The 27,152-nt window shown below is 38.5% G+C and overlaps 1 protein-coding gene across 1 annotated transcript in view; it reads right to left on the bottom strand.

The window, feature by feature from the left end:
• Positions 1-27,152, bottom strand: part of ADCY2 (adenylate cyclase 2) — a 232,773-nt gene that overhangs the window by 14,338 nt on the left and 191,283 nt on the right. Inside the window, exons 16-20 of the mRNA XM_050891204.1 lie at positions 26,147-26,284; positions 16,633-16,752; positions 10,502-10,656; positions 8,850-8,949; positions 2,105-2,263 (exon numbers count right to left, since the gene is read on the bottom strand). Of these exons, the coding sequence (XP_050747161.1) occupies positions 2,105-2,263; positions 8,850-8,949; positions 10,502-10,656; positions 16,633-16,752; positions 26,147-26,284 (672 nt within the window). The remainder of the gene's footprint in view (positions 1-2,104; positions 2,264-8,849; positions 8,950-10,501; positions 10,657-16,632; positions 16,753-26,146; positions 26,285-27,152) is intronic.

Below are 27,152 nucleotides of genomic sequence, written 5' to 3'. Positions count from 1 at the left end.
ATGAAACAGGATTCCTCTTGCTCAGTAATGTGCTTGCCAGTTAGCTTGCAGCACAGAAGCTCCTAAGCACTTTTTACTAATAGGGGATCTGGATGCTAACAGCATAAAGGAAAAGGCTGCACAAGCCAGGTGCAGATGTATTTAATCCTGACCTGCTTCCTGCTTTTCATTTTATATTTGTTCCTATTTTTCTCTCTCTCAACTGGCAAGTACCCTGTTTGGTACCCAGCATGCAGACTATAAACAGAAACCAAGTTCTGGAGGTTCTGGTAAAGCAAACGAACCTTTATTACAGTTTGCTCTGAAGTAACTTTGCTTTTACCATATCAGCATTAGTCAATGTGTATCGCGTTATGAAAAGATCTTTGTTGGTCGTCTAAAAGTACACTCCCGCTACTCCCAGTTAGCATTCATCCACTCATTTTTTCCCCTTTCATCCCTGCTGCCTGTTCTTCAGTAGCACGCTTTGTCTGCCCTTTTCTCCATACAGCTGCATACATAAAATTCTAAGAGAAGTAGTATTCTGAAACAGACTATTCATCCATTAGATCAATTTTCATCTCAAAATCTGGTTTAAACAGAAAAGAATATACAAAAAAACATATTAACATGAATGTTTGCAACTAAGGAAAACGCAGACAAATTTCAATTCAGTATCTGTTGACCTAAATATCCACACAAAGAAAACAAAGGCTTGATCTGTCCTAACATATTCTTAGGTATATACACATACACACATACAGAATGTCCCTTAAGGCTCAACACATCCTTGCTGACATTGAAACAAATCTGAAGACACAACAGATGCTCATATTCCTGAACATTTCCAGGGATTTGAAAGGTTCTTCCCTCTTTGAAAACTGTGTTTAACAATAAACAAAACAGGAAACAACTCAAGATTTTTTTTTTAAAATGGATGCCACTGAAATCATGTCAAATCATTTTTACTTCAGCTCACATGATAGATTGGAGAGCTCAGCACATTACAATTTCTGTTCTTCACTAAATTTACTAAAGCTCATTCCAACCTAAGAATCTTGAGGGGTGACAATATAAATCCAGTTGCCAATACAAAGGTGAGCAGATGGTGTTGCTCTGCTGGGGAGCTGAGATGGAATAGCACATAAATGAGAAAGCAATCTCCTGATGGTTTGCTGTGTTTAATGCCTGAACTGAGAACTGGAGCTGAGCCAACTTGGCTTCCAGCCAAGGTCTTCACTGGATTCAAAGGAACCCCACAGCAGTTTTCATTCGACAGTAGCTACCAAATGAATATTTGCAGGTAGTACCAAGTACTGATATAAAGTACTGATTAGTACTGCTTAATGCAAACCACAGTGAAAGGGAAGACATTGTCCTTTTTGACTCAGGAGATCAAAAATGAATCCCTAAAGCTGCCCTCTCCCCTCTTTTGTCAGTCTTGGAACAATTGTTTGGTATGCACAAGGAATTAAAACTATTGCATTTAAGATCTCTAGAATGGCTGCTCTCTCTAAAGGATTTTATTTTTTCATCCTTTTTTGCTTTATTAAAACTGTAAAGCAATATTAGGAGCAGATCTAATTTCCACCAAAGTCAACAGGGGTCTTTTGGTTGACTTTTCTGGTGCTTGGACTAGGTCCATAAGCAGTGAGTAAACAGGTAATTCAGTGTTCAGAACCTCCTTCCAGAATTAACATAGCCACTGTTTCAGGGAAAAGGTTAATTTTCACTCCAGTAAGCAAGGTCTCCAGTCACCAGAAGAAAATTCAGAACCTGGATGCAGCTCCACTCTGATCACAAAGGAAAAAGTACCTGAATGCATATGATTTAAATTTAAATCCATGTTGATTCAACCATCCCCTTCTTCTTCCTCACCCTTTTTTACCCTCCTTCAAAAGGCAAAACGTGCATTGCCACTTAAGATAATTTCCCATTTTTTACTTCAAGGTACTAAGATGCATGCAGTGCTGTAAAGCAAGCCTTTCAGGTAGGTGAGAGGGAATGAAAGTGACTGTAAATCTATAATCTTGCTGTATGGACCTACTGTTCAAATCAGCATTAAGTGGTATTTCCAGGATACGCTGCTTTCTTACAGAGCAGAGGATATACAGAGATGGCTGACCTCATTCTTCAGGTTTCTTGCCAAGAAGTGTTCAGCTACGTGGGCTGGGAGCACATTCTCCAGAAGCACCCGATTTAGGTTCTCCATGGTTTCAATCTCCTCACGCTCTTTTTTGAACTTGTTCTTCCACAGGAAGTCTAACCTACAGTAATATTCATTCTGTTACAAGAGGACACAGAGGTAAAGAAACAATAGGCATCTTGTCCTGCTGGAGTACAGGTTTAAGAGACAAAATAAGCACAGTACACCACCCCTACAAGGCTATTATTTGGCCACTCAAGTACAATTCCAGATCCCACAGAAATCAAACCCCAAGCATGCACTATGTGACATATATTTCATCAAACTTATAAGCCCCCCCCAAAAAAGGCCCAGGAAAAAAATAAAGTTGCAAGGTGCCTTAAACAACGGAAGATTTATTTATTTACTCTCGGGCTTTAGTAGAAATGCATTCTAGAAATCAAAAACTGTTATGGAAACAATTTACAGTTTCCCAACTTAATATGATGTTGTTCTGGTTTTGGCTGGGACAGAGTTAACTCTCTTCTTAGTAGCTGGTACAGTGCTGTGTTTTGGATTTAGTGTGAGAATGATGTTGATAACACTCCGATGTTTGAGTTGTTGCTAAGTAGCGCTCATCTTAAGCCAAGGACTTTTCAGTTTCCCATGCTCTGCCAGCAAGCAGGTGGGCAAGGAGCTGGGAGGGAGCAGAGCCGGGGCAGCTGACCTGAACTAGCCAAAGGGGTATTCCATACCATGGAACGTCATGCCCAGTATATAAACAGGGGGGGTTGGCCGGGAGGCGCGGATCGTGGCTCAGGAACTAACTGGGCATCGGTCAGCGGGTGGTGAGCAATTGCATTGTGCGTCACTGGTTTTTTTTTTCTTCCCCCCCCTTCCTTTTTTTGTTATATTCCTTTTCATTACTATTATTATTATTATATTTCATTATTACTATTGTTGGTATTATATTTTACTTTAGTTATTAAACCGTTCTTATCTCAACCCACGAGTTTTACTTTTTTTTTCCCTTTCCTCCTCCTCACCCCACTGGGAGCGGGGAGGGGGAAGCGGCTGCGTGGTGCTTAGTTGCTGGCTGGGGTTAAACCACGACAGATGTCTTATTTATCTGAAGTGTAGAATTTCACTTACAATAATGGGCATTTCAGGAAGACCCTAACTTTTACCAGCTTGAACTTATGTCATGCAATCAGCCTGGTAAAAAGGAGGCAGTACAATTAAAAACAGCCTATTGATATAACATGCCTTCATTTATCAAATCATTATCAGATTATCAAAAATGGCCCAGTCAGCTCGGCCAACCCAGCTTTGATTTTGTTGTGTTTTTTGTTTTGGTTTTGTTTTTTTTTTAACATTGCTTTCTATAATACTTTATCCTTCTTTTATTTTTCTCCCAGAGTTTTCATAATTGTTTTTTAACATCCCTAACAATAACTGGAACTATATGGAAATGTATGATTTCATTAAAAAGATGTTGACAAATGAATAAAAATGCATTTTTGTGGAGCTCTCCCTACTTCTTTTCAATATTGTCAATGTTTTGTCATAAATTCTATGACATTATTTCTACAGTAAAGCCTCTGCTGGCCTGACTATCTCATTTGAGCTGATCTAAATCAAGAGCTATTTCAATGTAGTCCAATGGTTTAACGCTATCATGCAGCCTCAATGAAGACTATGTTATTAACCAGAAGAACATGATTATGATGACAATCTTATTATAGAAAAACCTAAAAATGCTAGCTAGTATTATTAGCAGTCAGTAAGCATTCACATCAAAATGAGAGTAGTCCTTCTGATTGGACAGAGGCTGTCACAGCTCAAAATGATTCATAGATACTTTGTTGAGATCACAGCCAAAGCTAGAGTAGAAAGTTGAAATGAGATGGTATTAAAATGATTTGGCAAGCTTTTAAATATGTATATTATACATTTATACATCTAAGTTTCCCACACAGATGATAAATTCAAATGCCACCAACTGTATTCATGCAGAAAAAATCCAATAAAAACCTGGGATGTCAAAATTATTTGCATAAATTGACAAAAGTAAACTGGATGCCTGGCGTAAAACTGAAATTAGATATCCATACATTGTACCAACTTCGTATTTAAAAGAAAAGGTGCTACATAAGCTGAAGTCTTAGAAAAGATATGTATCTTCTTTAAGAGCTAATATTAAACAGATAATTTATTTACTGCTTTATTATTTATTGAATGATATTTAGGCTGCCACAAAAAATGGCAAAGAGAACTCAGAAATCAGAAAAAATAAAGCAGAATTTATTCTACAATTTGCTTTGAAATTAAAAAAGTCAATGTATCATATTTCAAAATGCCTGTTCAGACTTTTAAAAACAAAAAAGCACTACCTTATTAAAACTGACTTTAAATAGTGGGGGTTTTTTGTTTGTACGATCTAGCCAATTTTGTATATACGTCATTAAAGATCCTGTTCAATCTTTGTAGCCTGGCAGTCATATGAAAATCAAGATTGTTTCCTACTTTACATGTTATCTCCAGAACCTTTTCAACATATCAGAATGAAAATATCTCAGAATGGCCCTTATACATCTGCAGGCACAATGTCCTTGAGATGATACAAAATTTTCCTTCTTCACCTTATGCTGCTTTACCTGACAGCACTTCCCAGCGGGTGAGCATAGTGGAAGGCCCAGGGAGGCATGAAGGACACTGTGTTCCTCCAGGCACCACAGAGCAATTGGCTTCCTCCAGGACAAGAGACTACCGTGCATCTGTGCAAGGCAATGCAACGCAACCCCAGAGGTTCAAATTAGTGGTTAGTTCTTGGGCAAAAGCAGTTAAGTGCAACAAGAACTGATTCATGTCTCATTGATTGCACAGAGATGGGTTTATCTATATTTTTAAATTCTAGTGGGACACTCACCTGGGTCTATTTTCAATATTTGCCTGAGTGAGGCAATGAACTAATTCTCCTCACTGAAAGAATGTCACATAGAAAGTCAAGATAAGCAGCTCAAGAGTAGCTGCCTATGCTGGAGGTGTCTACAGTCAGCGGAGATGAATGCTATGGCATTCAGCAAAGGGGCAGCAAAGGCAGCACTTAAAGCAGGTAAGATCACTAGAAATTAAACATGGGTTTTCATTCAGGTGAGGGAGCTAAGGAGATTCCACCTCACAGGCATTACTTAGAGACAGCAAGTCTGAGAAACTGTCTCAACATGGAGCATCAGCAGAAGATGTCTTAGAACATGTTAATAAGTTGATCAACAAGAAGTCATCAGCTCTAAAGTAACCAAAATGAAAAGCTGCTGGTCTGAAACTTGTGGTGGATAGCCTGATCATTCAAAACAGCCAGTGTCAGAGAACAGACAAATGGTAAGGATATAATGCAAATCTTTGGAAAAGAACTGGGTTGACCCTGAGAACAATAGAGCAAGGCACTTTGGAAAAACACTATGCTAAGGAAAAGAGCTTTTTAGACATATTAGCTAAAGCTGATACAATGGGGATGAGTTGACATCTCTTCTATAAACATGCCTCCATCTGTTACAAAGAAGTCAATGGGCATGTGAATAGGAGTGAAGTTTGAAATAAGTTTTCATTAAATTCTTTCAGAAGAGGCTCTTGAAAAGACTATATTATCTAAGAAGAGAAGGATCCTCTCACAGAATAAAAGCTCACTAAAAAACAGAACAGAGACTACAAATAAACAGTTTTCACGGCTGAGGGAAGTTGCCATAAACATCTGGGCAGTAAAACAGCCAATGAAGTTCAGTGTGGATAAACACAATATAATCAATCATGGGAAAAACAAAAAATTCATCTAGCCTACAGAGTAACGGGATATGTGTAATTTTAGGTACTGATGAGAAAGGAATTCCCAGGCTATGTGAATTCCTGGTAATATATGAATTCACTGGTAATTCAAACTGGGCCATAAGAGAGATTTAACACACAATAGTGTTTAAATGTGAGCACGCTCCTTACACAGTCTAGCCCATACCAATCTGCACTCTCCCAGTCAATGCCTGGGCAGGGTGCAAGAGTCGCCATTCTCAACATATTGTCTGCCTGCTGCCAGTCTATTTTCAAATAACTCTAACGGCGTGCATGCAGAATGAAATACGTCACTTGATCTCAGTCTCAGGGAATGGTTGTAGCCTACGCTGGCATGACCATAAAAAAAAGCAGTTCTACTTTCTCCACCTCACTTCTGGCTGCTCACTCCTATACTATGCTCATTCCTTTGGCACAAGCATTGCTGCAGCCACACCATAAAACCAGGTCAGGAAATAGATCTGGCTGAAAATCAACCATTTTTCCAGGGTTAATTTTTAAGCCAGATCATTTCCCTATTTTGGGCCACTATACAGCTCCACAGGCAGCTGTGCCAGTACAAATGAGGAGGTACAAGGATACGAATGAGTAGCGGAGGGAAGACCTACTTCTTTCAGTAGGGATGCTGGTTGTGCAGCTAAAAGCATTACTTGAACCTGAGAATTAAGTTGGCTCATAAAACATGTAATGATATACTAGCTCTCCCTCTCTTCATCCCCATTCAGTCAGAGACACACATTCCCCCTCCTGCTTTTGCATCAGGACAGGCATCTCTGACCAGTGGTGAGCAGGTCCACAGAGCTAGGCTTGTAGGAAAGCATTCACTTTTTGTTTAGATGAACTTTCTGGTTACTCACTCTGGGGACAGAGGAGCACCAATGCCAGCTTAAGGGAAATGGAACCCACCCTTTTCATCAGTGGCTATTATCTTTAGCAGTGTTAAAATAATCAGATATTAAGAGAAAAGACATGTTATTACCTGCAAAGTAGAAAAATGCAATAGCAAACAGAGAAATTACTTGTATGTTACCCTCTGTGGAAGAAGCGTAAGGAAGAATTTTACTTTGCCTACCCTGCCAAGATGGCTCGACAGCGTTCTGCAAGTGCCACTCAATGAAAGTAGCAAGCAGGAAGTTTAAAAACAAACAAGAAGATGGACACTTTCATATGACTTTTTATCAAATTGTGAAATTCATTATCAGACAGTGTTGGGAAGACTAGGAAGATAAAATGGGTTAAAAAGGGATCAGAAAGTGTAACAGAAAGCAGAGCAGCCAATAGCTATTAAACATTGCCACAGAAATGCTGACTGGCAGAAGGTGGGAAGCATATGTCCCTGGAAGCGTCAGTCTACTCAGGTTCACTTCCTCCCCTATTCTTTTCCCAAGCATTTGCTACCAGTCGGTATCACTAACAGTAATTTAAAATGGCAGGTCTTATGCCAGGTATGTATTAAAATTAGTTCGTAACATTTTCTAGTTATCACTTAGACTTTGTTTGAGAGTGTTTGAAAACAGAGGTTTTTTTCTCCTTCTTCTTTAAGAGAGAATAAATTAGCAGAAAAATCAAAGGCAAAAGACTGCAGAGCTACAACAAGTGGTATCGTGACAAGGATCCTGGACCTACAGCTCTGAATACAAAGACATTTTCCATTACAGGATCATTTTTCAGTTGGTGTGACAGGGAACAACACACACACACTGTTGTTGTGTGCAAAACAAACTTTCTTGTTGACATGACTGAACCCACAAAGAACCCACACTCTCCTTGCCCAGTGAAGATGACATTCCTTCTCTCCTTTTTTCTTGGTGTTGCACCCACCGCCTCCATCTGACACCTTGGTTGACAGAGACTAAAGGTTCTCAACCATTGCGATGAAGTATTTATCCCTCTTTCCGAGTGGAAGTAGCTGTGCTCCAGCCCCACTCTCCGCTACTGTCATCAAATAAGCAAACTCTAATACGGTGCTGGCAGCAGGGCAGATGAAGACTGCTATTTCTAACTCAGGAAGGATGTTCCCCACTAGGGCAAATACTGGAGAAACTGCCAGATAAGAATTTTTTGTTTAGTAACCTGCAGGGCCTGCTTGGCGATTTAAATGACAGTCATTATGTTTCGGGGAATTGTAATGTAAATGAGTGATTTAAAGACAGCCTGGGATAAGATCCTTCCCAAGGCTGCAGGCTGTGGGGGTACAGGCTGTTCATGAGATCTCACATGGATTGCTTCTTCCATCTCAGAGCCCTGTCTTGCGCACTGCATTGTTCCTGGCACAACGGGCTGGGATTGCAGCTTTTAGCCATGGATCATGGACAGAGCCGAGGATTTGGAGAAAGAACTGCCATTGCACCTGCCCTGAACTTCGTAGAAGGTAAGAAAGACCACTGACATCATATTTGTACTGAAAAAGCACAACTGGGTAATAAAAAGAGTAGTTTCCTGTTGGGTCATAGTTTTAGTGCAACTGTGGCCTCAGCATGTGGTACACTTCTGTGTGCATGCTACATTGTTTCTGTGTCTGCATCAAATTGTAATAACTGTGAAGAAAATAGCTTGTAATTAAGCAACTAGGGAGACAGCAGATGGATGCAGACAGATGGGAGCACACTAGGAAGCTATGAGACAATATTGGTCAGCATGACAAGCAATAGACACAGAACACTATCATCAGCATAATGTCTACAGTCTCAATGACAGTTATTGGTGAGCTTTAAGGGCATATTGGAAGGTAATAAAGCAAATAGCTTTTTAGATGCTTCTGACACTCCTTTGCAAGGGTGTGGGGCAGAACGGAATAAAGGTGTTTCTCAGAAAATCTAAAAAATGTTTGAGAAGGTGGCAGGCTGCATGTGGGGCTGGCATTGTGTCCACTGATGCAGATGAAGAGAAGTGTGCACCTTACCTGTCTACCCAAAACCAGTAATGTGACGAAGAATATAAACAAAGAAATTGAGCCCATTGTCTTCAGGTCTTTCAGTATTCCTGGCCTATAAAATAAAAACGTAAGTAAAGCAAGTTGCTCAAAAGTTAAAACAAAATTAGTTTAGCACCAGAATAAGACCACAATTTATACTACTTTCTGGTATGTAACCTAAGACCATTTAAATATGATATGCTTTATTATTTGATGAAATATTATTATTTCCATAATGAAGCTTTAATTACTTCTACTACATTCTGTGCAAATGTGCCTACATTTTGAAGTCCAGTACTAAGAGGAGGACTTAGTAAAAATAATGTCCTTGTTTGCTTACAAATGGAGAGCATTTGGTGCTTATTCTATACAGGCAGATTAAAAAGAGATTTTTTATGTAACACTACTTCCATAATGGAGAGCTGGACCGTATCCAATGAATGTGAAGAAACAGAAACTAAAGCACCTAATTCCCAAGATGCCTTTTCATCTCAGAATTACAGGAGGCACAAACTAGATCTTGTATGGAGTTTATTAAAAACTCTGCTTTGGGAGAAGACACTAGAGGTAATGGGAAACAGTTCGCACTAGCACTCTCCGACTGATGCCACTGAAAGAAGAACCTTGGTGAGAGATTTAGGAAGGAAAATACCAACAGACACACTGCTTGACTGGCAAAATCAAGGCTGCCAGAAGCACATGCTAAATCTAGCCTGTCACATGGTTCTCCATCCCATCACAGAGATATCCTTTCCACTAATGCAATGGAAACATGAAGACCTGGGTTTGTTTATTTAATCTTTAGATTTAAGGGCAAAGAAAACATACACTTTTTGTTAATTCAGATCCTTTTCCATGGTTGTCTCTGTGTCCTAAAGAACTTGAGCAGTTTAGAGCACAGGAAAAAGGATACTGAAACTCTACTCTGAATATTCAGTTATTCTGTTGTGGCATATGCACTGCACACTCAGCCTACATAGAAGAGAATCACCTCTTTGTTTTGAAAATGAGGTAGAAATTACATGTGTCCAAAAAATATTTTACACAGCAATACTTAGAGTAATAATTCTGGTCTTTTGTAATATCACCTATAACAAAGACTTCAGCAGTCTCACTGAAAATTTAACATACAAATTTGCAAGCACAGCAAAAAACCACCCAAACTGTAGGTCTACTATTTTTTTTCTATAGCTAAGACTGCATTTGTAAAGTTTTAAGACAATGTACTAGTTCTGAGAAAGTTGATTTTCTTTGGCTTGCAGGAAACATGCTTTAACAGCTGTAATTATGTTCAGCCTTAGGCCTTAACAACCTTAATGATGACTTCTTCCTAATGTTCTTTATTACAAAAATGCAAATTAAACCATACTCTATTTCCTATAGTGTGTGATTTAAACACCTTGCTCAGACTTGTTTATTTTATTCTAATGCTCTTAGATGTGACATTAAATCATATATTAACAAACAGCAGCATGACAATGATTTTAAATTGTGACTTATAGATCATATAGCCAAACACATAGGAAAAAAATCTGTTCCATGACATAAGAACTGCCATAGGTAGTATTTAATTTCTATTAATTTCAGAACGACTGGAATTATCCACCTACCTTCTAAGAGGTGCCATTGCGTACATAAATTTGCTGTAGTCATCCAGCATGGGTCCATGAGTGTGCAGAAGAATAACATTGTAGCTCACCAATGCAATCAACATTATCACCATTTTCAACTCATAATTTATCCTCAGGAAAACGGAACAGGAAATGAGCCCCAATATGCAGCTGTATATAAAATACTGGCAAAGAAAAATCAAATGGAAAATATTCAGAATTTGGCTCTTGAGTAGGAAATCATACATAATAAAATGCCCAGGCTAGTTTAAAAACAAATTATTGACGGACCACTTAAGCATGGAATCTATCACAAGATGTAAAGAATCAAAGTACCTGGGGCATTATGATTTACAGATAGTCAATAACAACCAGATGTTGGTATTTCCTAAAACAGATCCTTTTTCTTACTAGGCTCCAATTCACCCAAAACTCAGTAGAATCCAGATTATGCTCCTAATTTATGCTCCCTAATTTTCATCCTTTGTCACTTTTGATTTACTTATCTGCAGTAGAGAGGAGTGCCTATACGTGCGATACTACTACTGGTGCTGAAGTCTAATGCAAGAGCCTACTGCCAGCAGACTGACAGAAGATTTATTCCTGTGCCACTGTATGGTTTTCACTCATGCTTGAGTTGAACAACTACCCTGTATGTATTACTAGCATAAGGGTCAAGGTAAAATGTCTAAAGATCTGAAAACAACAATTTCATTGCCTATATTTGCAGTGTTTATAAACTGATGCAATACACACAGTTGTTATGAACCTCATAGATACGTAATTTTACAAACTCTAGAAATATGGCTAAGACACGAAGAATGATCAACATCCTTCTGTCAAATCCTCTTGAGTTATGACTACAAAAGAATACATTCAATTGTTAAAAAAAGCCTTTTCTTTCCTATGTTGTATATATCAGCAAAAATATGTATGGTTGAAGTTAAATTCCTGGAAAAATATTTTCTCTGGATACCTTCTGGAAATGGATTAGGGCATCAAAATTACTGCTAAATCAGAAATAATACATTCTCACTAGAATCATTATCTTGGTCCTTAGCATACAGCACCTTTGCCAAAGATGCTTCCTGAAAATTACAGTCCTGTACCTTGTACGGAAGTTATCTTTTCTGAAACTACAAAGCATTCTATTTCTAGATATGCTATTTTCAGACTACTGTTGACTTGTTGATGACAGTACTTTTGACAGAACCTGAATCACTGTATACTAACTTTGGAGGATCACTACGAAGAATAATTTTCACAGCACCCATCAGACAGAATTGATCTGCCATCTGAATCTTTGCCATTACTGTAATTTGCTTGCAGATCTGCTTGAAATAAGAAATAGAAATAACTGCTGTTCAGAATCACCAAAAATAAAACTTCTCTGATGGCTGCATTCCACAGGAGGTCACACTCCGAATTCAGTGTTACGTAAAAGTAGCAGCATCCATTTCTTACTCTGTAAGGCATTCTACTTGTGAAATTAGTTTTCCAAAAAGAAACAAGCAAACAAAAGGCAGTCTTGAATCCAGAACTGGATGCAGTTTGACAAAGACCAAGAAACTTTCAAGTGGAATAGACAGCCTCTGTTAGTATTCCATAGGAATACATAGACTAGATCGAAAATTTCAGCTAAAATTTCAGACAAGGGTGGATGGATTAGAGAGTGGCACAGCCACACATTTAAGAATGCAGGCTCCGATATTGTGTATTGCAATGCAAGATTCCAGTAAGCAACAAGGAAATCTGGAAATGAGTCTGTAGGCAACTCTGCTTGAACAGCCACACCAGGTTATGAAGCTTTTTTTTTTTTAAATGCCACCTTTTTCCAACTGTAACTTACATATATTCAAGGCTATGGTTTCTGAGTGCTCAACACTGCAAACGGATTTTTCAATTCCTGTCCAAGGAACTGAAATTTCACCCTTTTAATAAAAGAATTTGTGAATTTTAATAGACGCTTAAAGTATTGTAGCTTGAATCCTTCTCTAAACCTTTCAGCTTTTCAGACTAATGCAAAAGGCCTTGAAAAAAAATCAGAGGAGGAACTGCAAGACAAAATGCTTCAAAAGATACACTGCAGAGGAATAAACGTAACTGGCATTCTAGCTAGCTTATCAGAAGGATGCATGCAGCTACAAAGTAGGCAAGACACTGGAAAACAGTAACAATTTGGTGAAGGAACAGTCGAAGTAACCATCCAGAAAATCAGGACTGGTGGAATTACTGTCATATGTATAGCATGAGAGCTCTGGTCTTTGTCAAAGCACAAAAATTGCAAGCTGTCAAATGGCAGCGTGTCTCCTGGGCCAAGTGGTCTGCTCTCAGTTCGTCAAATGAACATGAACTTTCCTACAGAGGAATTAATGTTCAGCTGGGAATAAATTACAGCTTTTGTATTCAGGTATACTGTTTCTTAGTGAAGACCCGTTTCAGGCTTGTTCATCCTACACCTCTGTACAACCTATTGAAGAATAAAAAGGGCTCAAACTACACAGACACTGAAGCTTTTTCCAAGGCAGAAAGTTGCAGTGATACCAATCCTTTGTAGTGACCCTGACTGGAAGATCATTGCACACTGAAGAGTTAGCAGCCCACATAGCAGTGAAGCTGAGCAGGCGCAGGTCCGTGCTCTGCTCTGCGTATCCCTTGGCTGTGGGATAACCTCAGCCAGCTCAGCCAACTTATTGCAACCAAGGAGCCCGCAGGCAGCTCCTACTTGGTAGTGGTGGTTATGCCACCTCTGTGGCCTTGACTTTATCCAACAGTGCAGTAGGAAGTTCTCACGGACATAATTTTTCTCTGACAGCAGAAATGATGAATAGAAATGTTCCCTTTTAAGAAAATCCTGTAAGAGCTTAAAAGAGAAAAACACTGGGTAACCTCTCCACAGATGGGATCTGCACCACATGCTATCCCTGACTGGAGGACCGTCCGATGCTGCACCATTCAGAGTTCCCAACATCTGAAGGGATGTAACTCCATCTACCCTCTTTTTTATTCCTGTGCTGGCTCCAATAAATCTTATTTTAACCAATACCTTACAGAGTCTGAGTGCCTTTCTTACCAGGATCACAGGCCCAGTGCCTTGCACTGGTGCACCACACCCTTAGGATCTTATCTCCAGCCCAGTGCATTTGGTCTCTTCCTTTAAAATTTAAGACCTACAGTTCTGTGGTTATAAAGATCTTTACTAAAGTAAATAGGGATTCTACTCCAATATGTCTATGGAGAAAAACTTGAGAAGACAGTAATTTTGGAATTCCCTAGTCAAATAAAGTGTATTCCAGAACTGCATCTTTTAGAAGTCAGTATTATGACTTTTATTTATTTAACATGTGAAGGTGGCAGCACTGATACCACACTGTATTTTATCACAGGAAGAGATACGCATGACTTGAAATCTCCCAGGCCTAACTTCTATTATATGGACACTACAGAAGCATCATAGCAAAACTAAACAATAACTAAACACAAGAAAAGTCCCTAAAACTTACTGTGTAATCTTTCCTACATCTTTAAAAAGAGCAAGAAAGCAAGCAATACAACTCAGAAAAGTTATTTTGGGGGATGGAGGAGGGGGAGAATCAATCAGTTTGCTTCAATATGAACTAAATTTTATTGGGGCTGAAATAATTCAAAAATCCCTTATTCACTCATTTTAGATGACATAGTCAATAGATCTGTCAGGTCCACTATCATAAATCACAGAAGTTTATCTGCATGAATAAAGCTTAAAGCTAACACACAGATTCAAAAGACTGAGTTTTTAATTTAATGAAACAAACATTTGTCAGCTTAAGTATTCGAGATCTCATTCAGTAAAGAGAGAAGAATTTTATTTCCAGTTTAAAAAAAAAAAATAGTAACTCAAACGGAATTTGTAGCTTTTTCAAGCTAGAAGTTATGCAGTGCCAAAGGATGAAAATGATGTGCATTTGAGAGCTGTTTAATAAAAAAAGTGAGGGAAAAAGAGTTTAAAAACTTTAGCCAACCTAACCTTTTCATTTATTATTATCAGAATTGACATTTTAACATAATTTTTGTGCTGATTTATCAAAGTTTCTTTGATGAAAAAATGCATTTTAATAGTTTAAAATCTATAAATCACTAATTGTTAGAAATGTGCCGATCACATGAAGAGCTGACAAATATCTTAGTTATACGTGCGAAAACAAAGGAAAAAGAGACACAAAGATTTTCTTTAAGAACAGCAGATTGAATCTTAATAAGTATAATTTATGAAAACTGTATCCTTCAGATGCTTGTTGGAGAACTTACTGGTAAAAAAAGAAAACAAAGTATCTTTCAAGATGTTCAAAACTATAAGAAGTAATATAAAAAAAGATGACTAGAAAACCTGCTAACTAAAAAAGCAAACAAATACAAATAAACATTGGAACAATTTATTTCTATGTGCTTGTGAGCGTGGACATATGCAGAGGCTGTGAGAAGGACTGCACCATTTCTTTGACAACAAGGACAACTTGATGTCATGGCCAACAGAAGACGTAGGCACCTATCCATGCCTGGTGGTATTTAGTTAACTAAATTTGAACATAAGAAGCAGAAACTCTGCCCTGCTGTCGCATTATCAGGGAGATGCTGAAAATCTGTAAGTGCTGCAGTTACTGCAACTGGTTTTTTCCAGGAGAGTTCTATACATAATTAACATCTTGCTTTTGTGTGTGCCTAGGATTGTTTAGCTTGACATAGTGAATAGCTGTTTCATGTAAAACATATTGTGTGGAAATCAGCACACACCATTCTGGTACTGGTCTCATCAATTCTACATAGAGATAAAATAATCTCCCTTCTCCTCTTGCTGCCTCCTGCTTATTCATCCAAGGACTACTGACCTATTTTGGCACAATATACAGCTTGTTATGTTCAACTCCAGGTCTTCTGTAATCCCTTTAAGAATCATTGCTCTCTAGGATACAGATCCCATTTTTGCAGTGTCCTGGTTTCAGCTGGGATAGAGTTAATTTTCTTCCTAGTAGCCGGTACAGTGCTGTGTTTTGGATTTAATATGAAAATAATGTTCATAACATACAGATGTCAAGGATTTTTCAGTTTCCCATGCTCTGCCAGCAAGCAGGTATGCCAGAAGCTGGGAGGGAGCAGAGCCGGGGCAGCTGACCTGAACTAGCCAAAGGGCTATTCCATACCATAGAACGTCATGCTCAGTATACAAACAGGGAGGAGTTGGCCGGGAGAGGGGGATCACTGCTCAGGCATCAGTCAGTGGGTTTGCTGCATTGTGCATCAGCAATTGCATTGTGCATCACTTGTCTTTTCTTGGGTTTTCTCTTTTTTTTTTTGTTATATTAATTTTCATTACTATTGTTATTATTATATTTTATTATTATTGTTATTACATTTTATTTTAGTTATTAAACCATTTGTATCTCAACCCATGAGTTTTACTTTTTTTTCTGATTCTCCTCCCCATCCCACTGGGAGTGGGGAGGAGTGAGCGAGCGGCTGTGTGGTGCTTAGTTGCTGGCTGGGGTTAAACCACAACATGCAAGAATGTCCTTCCCTCTCTTCTGCATGTGCCGCTGTGCTTTTGTTCACACTAAGACATGTTCTTCAAATCAGTTCAGATCTTTTAAACAGTTTATATAGTGGTACACAAGTGTTGTATTTCCCCCCTCCTACCCCACCTCTTAATCAAATACGCAATGACAGAAACGTGACGATCACAGATTTCACATTTATGGCCAGGTCAATGATGAAAGTGGTGAATATTTTCAGTTCTACCACTGGTCCTTGTGAAACCCGTCTGCAGACCGACATGGTTTTCTCGCTGACAGCGATGCGGAGCTTTCAGTGCACAGTCTGCTTTGCAGTTGCTGTGTGTTCTCCTGATATCTCGTAACACCCATTTGTTGGCATGGGTGAGCCACGCTGCTTAGTTATCAGACTGTTTCCTGCTTTTTAATCTGACATTCATTAAACCCTCTATTTTCAGAAGTACTAACCTCCTTTAACTTCCCACTTCCTTCAAATGCAGTTGCAGGTGACTGGAAAAAAATCAAGTTTTTGCTGCAGTCTTAAAAACTGGTGGGCGTTTAACTTCAAGCAGATCCAACAACAGTCAATTTACTGTAATTATTGTAAACAAAGAAAGAAATGTAAAATGAACTTACCGGTAGGAAAAAACAGTTGTTTTGTATACACCACCGTGTCTGATTACTCGAATTAGGAAAACTTGCATTTGATGAATTAAGAACTGAGGGAAAAGCTTTCACAGCATTATCCAGGAAAAACTAGAGGAAAACAACATATAATCCATTAGCTTGTCAGCTGTTTAAGGTCAAAATAGAGAAGAGAAATGGAGAAGCGGAGAAAGCCTTGCCAGCAAGCATTTAACTTTGGTATTTCACTGCAAATTGAAATAGAAAAGGGAAAATGACATCACTTGATTACTTGTTCCTGCATGCTCAGACAAAAACAACTTTGTTAACCTCCATCTGACACTTTCCATTTGAATAAAAGACGAAAGGCTCTTTGTTATGTTACTTTTGTATATCAGAAGCTCACACACACGAGAGACAATGATGAAATAAATTCAATATGAATAATTCCTGGGTTTACCTCAACTGAACCTCCTATTTAAACACAGGAAGAATTAAAGAAAGAATAAGAAGTCTTTATTGAAGTTGATTCACACAGACGTAATCCTTCTCATAATAATGATGACAATAATATTGGTACTAATGTTATTGAAACAGAATAGTGGAACCAGTATCTCCTGGGTCATCAGATTCAGCCAGTTGATGTCACAGGTAACCACCATCCTACAGTACCCTTTGATGTATTGATCCAGTGCTTTCTTAACGAGTTAGATTTGACTACATTAATTCCACTGTTTTGAATCTCACCACTTAAACTGTTTCTAAGTTTAACCAGTATTCATGGCCAGTTCCCATGTTTTTTTTTTCTTCTTGTGCTAATCTCATCCTTTAGCTTTCAGAGAGCTCCTTTCTCTCCCTAGTATTTACATTGCCAATATTTAATGCCATCTCAGCCTTCACTATGCTTAGCGATCTATGTTTCTAGTTTCTTCCCAGAAAACAAGCTCTTCATTCCCTGATCATTCTAGTAGTCACCCTCTGTACATACGTCCTTCAATTCAACATTCCGGGTGACTAAAACTGTAAACACACTTCCCAGATTTTATCAGTGAGTTGTGCAATAGCATTAATACTAATTCTGCAGAAAATCTGTTTTCATACATCCTAGAATGACAGCTCCCTTGCTCACAGCTATAAAACCTTAATAGCTCACCATACCTCATGCAAGTGGGGCTCAGACAGATCATGAAGTTATAGTAGCTTAACACATTGTTGCACATTGACATAATTCCAGCCACTAACATCATGCTCAGCAAATGTAAGGTAGTTTTCCTTCACTGGGGCTCACTTACCTAAATGTGGTTTATACTTACCGTGAGTTAAGAGCAGTCACATGGATGGTTATTGTGATTCAGCTGAGTTGTCATTAAACCCACATAATTAATCAAAATCCTGAACTCATCACATCTCTACCTGATGATCTTCCAACTTGTATCACAATTTCTTGTCACTGGTCTGTCAGACCAACCATAATCTTGCACTCTGTACTAAATTTCATCCGAGTTCTTTTACTCCAATCCTCAGCTGACTTCCTCCTTTCTAAAATCCCAAGCCTCCCCTCACAGACATTGCCCGTCACCTTAATTTCATCAGCAAATTTCAGTCCTTCTCATACACCGCATATGAAAATCCACACTGGGCTGACCATTGCAGAGCTCCACAGGTTGCCTCCCTCTCACCCGTTGTTCTCTGCACGTAGCCAGTTTGTAACCCACCTCTAAATTCTTTATCCCTGTCTTTACCTACTGCCCCAGAGAAAAACTGCTCACTTCACTCAGAGTAAACAAATCTGGATCAAAATGGTTTATTGAATTACTAGGTAACACTAGATCTGGTCAGCCATAGCTCTGCGTAGCCAAGTCCTGAAAAATTCCAAGGACGGAGACCCCACAACCCCCCTTGGCAACATATCCTAGCTGTACTACCTGCACAGCGACATTTTTTTTTCTTTAAAGACTATCCAACCTGCCAAGCCACCACCCGTGGTCAGTGCCCCTTGATATGTTTTGTGGCGCTGCTGAGAAGAGTTTGAAACCATTATCAATGTAACACCCCTTCAACAGAAGCAGGGCTGGTTACGCACTCATGAAGGTGATCAATATGCCATCTGTTACCGAGACCGCTTTACAAGAAGTTGGCACGACCTGTGGCGTAACATGCAGAATGGGCTCACCTTTGTTTGCACAGTTGCACTTTCAGGTTGTCCTCCTTTACAAACATGCTTCTCTGACTGTTTATGTGCAACTACACATAATTAACCTGCAATCAGTGAACTATACACTCAGGATCAGGATCAGTAATATGACAGATAGATCACAATATCAGACCCTACAAAATGTTAATAAACACGTGCAAATTTTGAAACATCCTTCTATAACTGATCCCAAAGAGCTCTAATCATGCACAGACACAGAGTTATATCCACATCCACCCCTCCTCACAGGATGTGTGGGTTAAATGCACACACTCCCTCTTCTGGGAGTGTGGGTTACCCTACTTGCACATCCCTCCTGTAGAAGATGTAGGTGCTCTAGCTTTATGTGCACCTGTGCAGCTCCCTATGAATTGTTAATGCACAAGCTGGTGAGAAAGTGCCCCCTGAGTCCATGCGCGCAGACAAACCCGAGGTGTGGGTCCCTGCTTGTTGCAGCCCGCACTGTCACCCCACCAGCTGCAGAGCAGGCAGCTCACAGTGTCCCATGGGGGGGCTGCTCTCACTGGCTGAGGTAGAGGTGTGATGCCAGAGGGGTGACTTATGGCAGTGTCAAACCAGGTTTTGATAGCCAGCTGTTTCCACTCATAGGTCTCTGCCTCCCGTTATGAATTTCCATGCTTCTTTTATAGTTTTTTCTACACTATTTCCTTCTCTGCTTCAAATTCCCTTTGAAGTGCCTTGGCTTCTGTTTAACCCAGCTGATGCTGGACTTCCTCTTTAACAGGAACAGTTTTGGCCAAATGTCCTCCAGACAGCTTTAAGTATTTAATCCCCCTCCCTGCCCCCAACTATTTACACTGGCATTCTCATCTTAATAGGTGTTGTTAACTGGGTCATTCGCCAAAGGTGGGCAAAGAGAGTCTCCACATCCCACTAATAGTGCATTTACTTTTTTTGCAAACATGAAATAACTGTATTTAGTTTCAGAATCCCATCCCACGCACGTCCACAGAGCAAAACATTATATACCATAAAGAACTTAAACACAATTATATTATATGTACATTTATATGTATATATATTTATATACATTCATTTCTATTAGAGCATTTTAATTTTGTTTTCGAGATTTGTACAGGGCATTTCTGACCTATAGAAGTTACCTGTATACACAGAATGCTGTATGAAATGTGGCATATCTATGAATACATAAATAAACATAGAAAGGAAAAAAAATGATATGGAAATGTTGTCATCTCCCATGAGCCAAACAACACTTATTTCTGAATGATGTGTTTGTACTTGTCTTTCTTGTCTCTCATCAGTTATCTACATCTGCTATCACGCTTTGGAGATATATATTGTTCTTCAACATAGTATTTTTTTGTAAGAGACAGCTCAGTCCTACTAAGCAGTCACACCTACTCAAATGACTCAAATGAAAGCAATATTTTTTATGAATACCAATGTTTGCCAGGGAACATCTGAGCACACTACCATTAAATTCTCATTTTAACTTCATGTATTCTAACAGCTTCTTCTTCTCTTGTGTTCGTATAATCTGCAATCTTCAGTTGTGAGTTTTTTGCCTCACATGGTGAAAATACTGGCTGTGCTGCTATTTCTTTCAATAGGAACCACGTGGTGACAGACCCTCCCCCCACAACATTGGATAAGCAAGTTTGTGCATCTCTCTTGTTATCTGACCAAGAATCTACACAAGACTACGTAATACACTAGTTTAGATCTTACTAAGAACAAAGCCAACTTTCTCACCAAGGTACTTTCTATCCTTCCGTACAATCCACAAGGCACCAGAACTAAGCCTTCACATGGTCCAATAGCCTGTAAATGTGGCCAAGTTGAATGGGTTGTATCTCACCTTACTAAGCAAGTGGGCTTGCTGATTTTCATTTTAATGTGCATAAAATAGCACCCTACTGAGACGAAGGAAAGGTGGCAGAATTTAATATTAAGTGCACATATCAAATGCACACTGAATGAAACAATTATGGAATAAACAATAAAATGTGTGAAGTTTTAATAGTTACTGTGTGAATGGGTTGACCCTGTGACAGGTGGGCAGGAGGGAGAGAGCTGGGAAATACCCCTCCACTGAACTACGGAATCATAGAGTAAAAGGCAAAATCAATTGATTCAAGTGCCACAGATAGTTCAACTGTGGTCATCAACCTGTGGTAGCACGATGTCATGCATTAGCCATCTGTAAAGACAAATACTATTTTCATTTTCTGTGCAAAAAGCAGGCATAGGCTACCCTCAGAACACTGACAAGTGTGCTTTCGCACACCAGCGAGAAACCCCGCAGCCCAGAGGTAAGCTCTTTAGGAAGCAGGTGCTCCAGGAACAGCAGTTCCAGAGCAGAGCTGTGCTTAAATCAATGGAAACACATAAGAAGCAAAAACAAAGGTCTGGCATGCTACCAAAAAATGCAGCTCAACTGAATTTAGAGCTTACATTTAATTTGATCCCATCACTGTTTTCTCTTCCTTATTATATAAAATTACACTGGAAATGGACATGTGAGGACTATAAAGAAAAGTATAAAAACCATCTTTGTCACCATCCCTCTCTCTCCTCACTACCTCCTTGCCTCATATGAACACACAATTATACTTTAAATTAATTTTCTTCCATTCCAGAAGAGTTATGCAATCTCCTCAAGACATAATGGTCTACAGTTTTCATAGTGGTGTTGTAAACAAAGTTGTTCATGTTTGTGCCCTACTCTTTTGTTCAGCAAAAGACAGAGTGAAAAGAGTATACTTTTAAGTATGGCAGGAGCATGCAAGTCTGGTATCACGTTGAACTAGAGGATTTGCTTTTTTCTTAAAACAAAAAAAATGAAGCAATGATGCTTTTGTTCAGCATTGCTCTTTTGTTTGAATCTCTAAGTCAAACATGCAGGACTCCTCTCACTCATTTTTAATTTTTCTACCAACTCTCCAAATACCCATGTGGCTTAGGAGAACTTTCTTCTCAAAATGTATATCGCTGCTTCATTTGAAAAATGCTAGTTGTTCAGATAGCTGAGTCAAGAATTTATCCCCAGATCCCCACATGAATGCCCCAAACATAATATGGAGAATCCCAAATTCTGGTATCATTCCTCATCTTCACAAGCTCATAAGCAGAAGTTTAAGGAGCGTCTGGAATGCTAAGTACTTACCTAGACTATTAAGCATTTTTTGAACAAACAAGAGGTGACGCTGAGACACTGGCAAGTTGGAAAAGGATGATGAAGATCCAGAGAGTACTGCACTGCACTGAATATGATTTTTAGAGTATTTTGTCTCTGGGTTTGTACAAGACTTCTTAGCTTCCAAGTGCTCATGCATCTGCGTTATTTGGTGTCCTGTGGTGTGTCTCTTCTTAACAATCAAACTTACCAAACTCCAGTTGCTCAATAATTTAATTTCATTTTTTATAAAAAGTTTGTGTGCCAAGTGAAAATGCATAATTATCTGTGCGTCCCAATGTATGCAAGTCCCAGCTTCCCTGTAGAGGCAATATGCAGTGGCAAGCAACTGCCTTATTCAAAGCTCCCAGCAGCATTTTGTGAGAGAGATGAGGAGCCTGCTGGGCCTTTACAGACTCAGATACCATCACGGTCTTTGACAGATATGGAGTGATGTTCACTTATGTGGGTTCATCTTTGCTGGACTGCGGAGCAAACATCATGTGACAGCACGACTCTGTTGCTCCCGACACACTTGAAACAAACCAGAACTGCTGTAAACATTATTTCAGGACAGTTCGTGCCAAGTGCTTGCTATCTTACCTGATAGTGCATCTCTGCTAGTCCAGTGTACCTAGACTGATACCGATTTTAGTAAGTTTCTTAAATTCTGTCTATAATCTAGAATGGATTTGTCATGGGGCCCTGCATGTACCACTTAAATGACATGACTGCAGCTGTGCATTCCCCTTTCTCCTTCCAACTCCGAGGCCAGGTCAAGCTCTAGGCAGTGTTGGTTTATTCGTCTTAAAAGAAATGCATCAAGCACCCTCCAAAATAGGGTCTTCAATGTGCTAGTCACCGTAGGGACATATAATTACAGCGTATCTGCCAAAGAGCTTGCCTATTAAAAATACAGCACTGAACAAGGTCAGCAACTGTATTAACAGAGTTAGCTACACTAAAAGGAAGGTATATTAAATAAACCAACTTTCTACTATGAGAATGGAAGCAGGTTTGCCTAATTATTTGTCATTACTAAAACACAGGATATCAGCCATGACTAGAGGGAGAACAATATGGGGCCAATACTTCCATAATTTAAGGCAGCTCATGCTCAGAGACATAGATTAAACAATGGAGCAGAAATATTCAAACCTCTGTCAGTCTTCACATTTCTAAAGACACATTCTTTCAAAGGAAATAGTCCAGTTGTTCAAAGTTCACTGAACGAAAGACGGGAAAGCAAGTAACATCCTGACTCTGAAAGCTGGTAGTCAGGGCACTTTCCTGGGACAGTACAGCCCTGAGAACGTGTTGCTGTGCCAAGAACCATTCATGCATTTGATGCAGAAGTCACTGAAACAGAGAGCTCTTCCAGGGCTCTTTCATCATGCCACTTTCACTGAGATCACATGAATCCCAGAGGACGGTGAGGCACAATCATTTGATGTATCATATACAGTCATTTAGCTTCCAAGAGTCGACCCTTTGCAGTCATGCAGTCCTACTGTCTCTCTGAGATGTCTGGATTGTTCCCTGCAATATACTTTCTCATGTTCTGTTTAATGCAGGTCAGCTTCGCAAAAAGAGTCTTCCTCAGCCATTGATTGTTGCCCTACTCTGTATAGCAGATCTAATGCTCAATGGAAGCAGGATTAGTCACCCTCTCCCTTCAGCTAAGAAGTATTTGATACTTATGTCACATTAGCTGTTTTTTAACTTCCCTCCACTGATCATGACTATATACCTCTCAAACGTGAAGATTAGATTCAGATGTCTGCTGAAACAGCTAATTTGAAATAAAATTGCACCCCCACTCTTTTCTAATGTCCCTTGACCATAGAGACTGAGTTTTATTTGACATTTTGGTCTTAATTATGATTTATTAGGTGTGGGATGGTTAGATGCTTTTTATCTCCATTAAATCTTAATGGCTACATTCTGCCTTTTTCTACTGAAACAGTTCATGGAAATAAATGCAGTTAATGGACTCTGCTATTAAGTACATGTTGCTTGGAGATATAATAACGATACTTCAGAGTCTCTCCCACAATTTGCTATTAATATTAAGGAAATGCAAATTTCACAATCACATTTAAAGTCATTTTTGCTAGTCAAACTACTAAGGTTTAGTTTCAAGGTGGGAATTGTACTTAAAATTATCATCTCATGAATATCACGGAACATGATTATTTGTAATACTGCAGTCATTACTGATAAGGCACAAAGACTTTAAAATGTAGCATATTAAGTTTTACTGTAACATTCAGTCCACATAAAAATGGACTTGAACCACTAAAATTAAAAACTTTTTTAAAAATGATGTGCTGAACAACTTCTTTTTTGCTAAAATGTCTTTTACTAGTTGAAGGCCAAATTTGAAGTGGGCTGTACACAACAGTAGAACTTCAGTCTAAGGAAAAAACAGTTGCTGACCATATCTTCTTTTAGACTTTTTAACTTAATATAATAACCATATGGTTGCATGAACTCTAACTCGACCCAAGTAGGTTATTTCATTTCTTCTTATACATTTATAGAGTTCAAAATAAGAGAAAGTCTAATCTGACCTACATTTTACAAGCTACTCCATCTCTGGGTTTTGTCCTGTAGTATGCCAAATAACTTTTGCTTGGCTAAAGGTTATCCTTCAGAAAGGCATATAGTCTTCAGCTGAGGACAAGAAGTGATGGAGAATCATCAACTTTTCAGAATAATTTGTTCCCATGGCTAACTGCCTTCACTGCTAAAAAGTGAGCTTATTTTCTCATTTTCCAGCCACTGCTTCTTTGAATTTTTTCCCTACCAGACTTAAACACGAAATTCAATTAGCTGAATTTTAAATTCTTGAGCATGGAATTGTTTTTTGAGTCTATCTCCTCTCCTTAAAAAACGCAGGAGAACGAAAGGAAAATATCTACTTTCCTGAAAGGAAAACCAACAAAAACAAGACTAGGATCATTTAATAGAAAAAATGGAGAGAATGTTCTACCAGAAATTTCAAGTGTTCACATTTGAAAGGCCACATTACATCATCACATCATTCTGACAAGTTTAGTACTTACTGTAACAAATGATTGACTAAGGGACCCCTGAAATGTTGTGGGAAAACAAAATAAAACAGTGTAGGTATTATCAATCTTTAAGTCCTTTATGAACCACAAGTAACAAAAGTACCAGCAACTCAAGGAAGTGCTAGAGCTGCAATTTCAAAAGCACTGAAGTGCAAATCTCTTTGCACTCTCAATTTCTGTTGAAATGTGACTAGTATCTATGCATTAATGTTGTAATGAAAACATTACCTAAATAAATATTACAGTTCCCATTTTGCAGATACAGAACTGAGCTGGAACACTTTCACAAGTTTACGAACAGAATCAGGCTCAGCCAACAGGACAAAACAAAGGAAGTTTTTTGATCCCATATACTGCTCATCCCATTAGACAACACACCCTTCAGAATAAATGAGGACATTAAGATTCAGGCTTTAGGCAGACTAATGACAGATCTACTCTGTATTTGCTATAGTTACAAAACAATAATAGAATTACATGGATTTTCCCTATTAGGAGAGAAAAGAAAAGTACAAGTTGAAATGCCTGATGTAGAGGTAAGCCCTAACAAATTTGTAGTTCGGTACTTCTGAAGTTTTGATGTAACTTTGAATTTTTTTCCTTTTTCAAAAAAAAAAGACAAGCATGTGAAATTCAATAATGTATAAATTACGATCATTTTGTGATCAGCAGAGGAACATCACAGATCTGAATAAAGCTTAGTTTGTTTCACACAAAGTCTTCCACACATCCTACGAGGAGATACTTCCTTCTTTGAGCAATACTCTGTTTTTCTAAGCTATGCATAGATGAGCAAGGGATTTGAACAATTCAGACCTGGGATTTAACTATATTCTATTCCTTATAAATTACATTTTTCTTTAATAAACTTAGCTGGGATCTAAGCTTTTGCTGAGCATCCTGTTTGCAGAGGTCCCATTATATAGCATGTTTTCTGTTGCTCTGCTTTACATTTCTGTCTCTGGCAATCATCATCATGTAGGTTCCTGGCATAGCCATGGGCCATAAATTCGACATCTAAACAAATACTGAACAAAAAAAAAAGATATTAAAAGAACAAAAAAACCCAAGAAAAATTACCCTTTTTTCCCTTACCATGTTGAATACAGCCATAGTTAATATTATAGCAGTGGTTGTCAATGTAAGAGTGATTCGTGGCCAAGGACGGTTTGCAATTATTCCAGATGATTTCAGGATCCACAACAATGAAGCTGATGCTTTCTTGCTACATTGCTAAGTGTAAAGAGTTTAAAAAAGAGAAAACAAAAATAGCTTTAATATATTTAAGTACTATAAACAAGGGTAGAATTAAGAAGGCTCAAGACTGAGGGCAGCATTAATCTTGAAACATTGTACAGAAGTATTCAACTATTATATTCTCATAAGAGTTACGGATCATGATTATACACGAAACTAAATGCAAATTTAGTTAAAATATCTGCCATAATATCAATTCTGTTAAATAATTATAATTTGCAAGTACCTTATTAAACATTCAATATATATTACTAGTAATAAGAAATACAGAGTTGACAGCAGTGTCATTACCTCTAGTATCAGTAAAAAACAAGCAAACAAACTGACCTCCCCCGCCTCAATTAAAAGAGCAATATTTAGTAGCTTCTGGGAACTTCAAAATGTAAATAATGACTCTGCAAAGTCTTTGACAGAGAGACAGGGGTCTCTTCATGCAGGTTATAGGCTGTATACATAGATATATCCCTGGCAGTCTACCGAATAGCGGGATTTCTGGGGTTTTCTTTCATTTGTTTGGAGACTTGTTTGATAATTCATTTTAAGCGAAAGGTAACTTAGCAAAGCAAATCAACCTTCCCTAAAACTATCTAGAAAACAAATAAGCATCTCATACAACAATCAGACTTACAATTTGACATCAAATGTATTTAGTGAAGAGAAATTTTTTCTTATATAGTGGCAAAAATTAACAATAAAAAACTCTGACTCATTTAACCTGCTTCCAAGAACACATTGCAATAGCCTCCGTTCATACATGCATAGTGCCTAGAGGCACAAGATGGTCACACAGAATAAATAACAATTTGTGGCACATCCAATAAATATTAATTTTCCCAAAACTTTA

This window comes from Gymnogyps californianus, chromosome 2 (assembly GCF_018139145.2).
Source record: "Gymnogyps californianus isolate 813 chromosome 2, ASM1813914v2, whole genome shotgun sequence".
Taxonomy (NCBI): Eukaryota; Metazoa; Chordata; class Aves; order Accipitriformes; family Cathartidae; genus Gymnogyps; species Gymnogyps californianus.
This window is presented reverse-complemented; position numbering and strand designations above follow the sequence as displayed.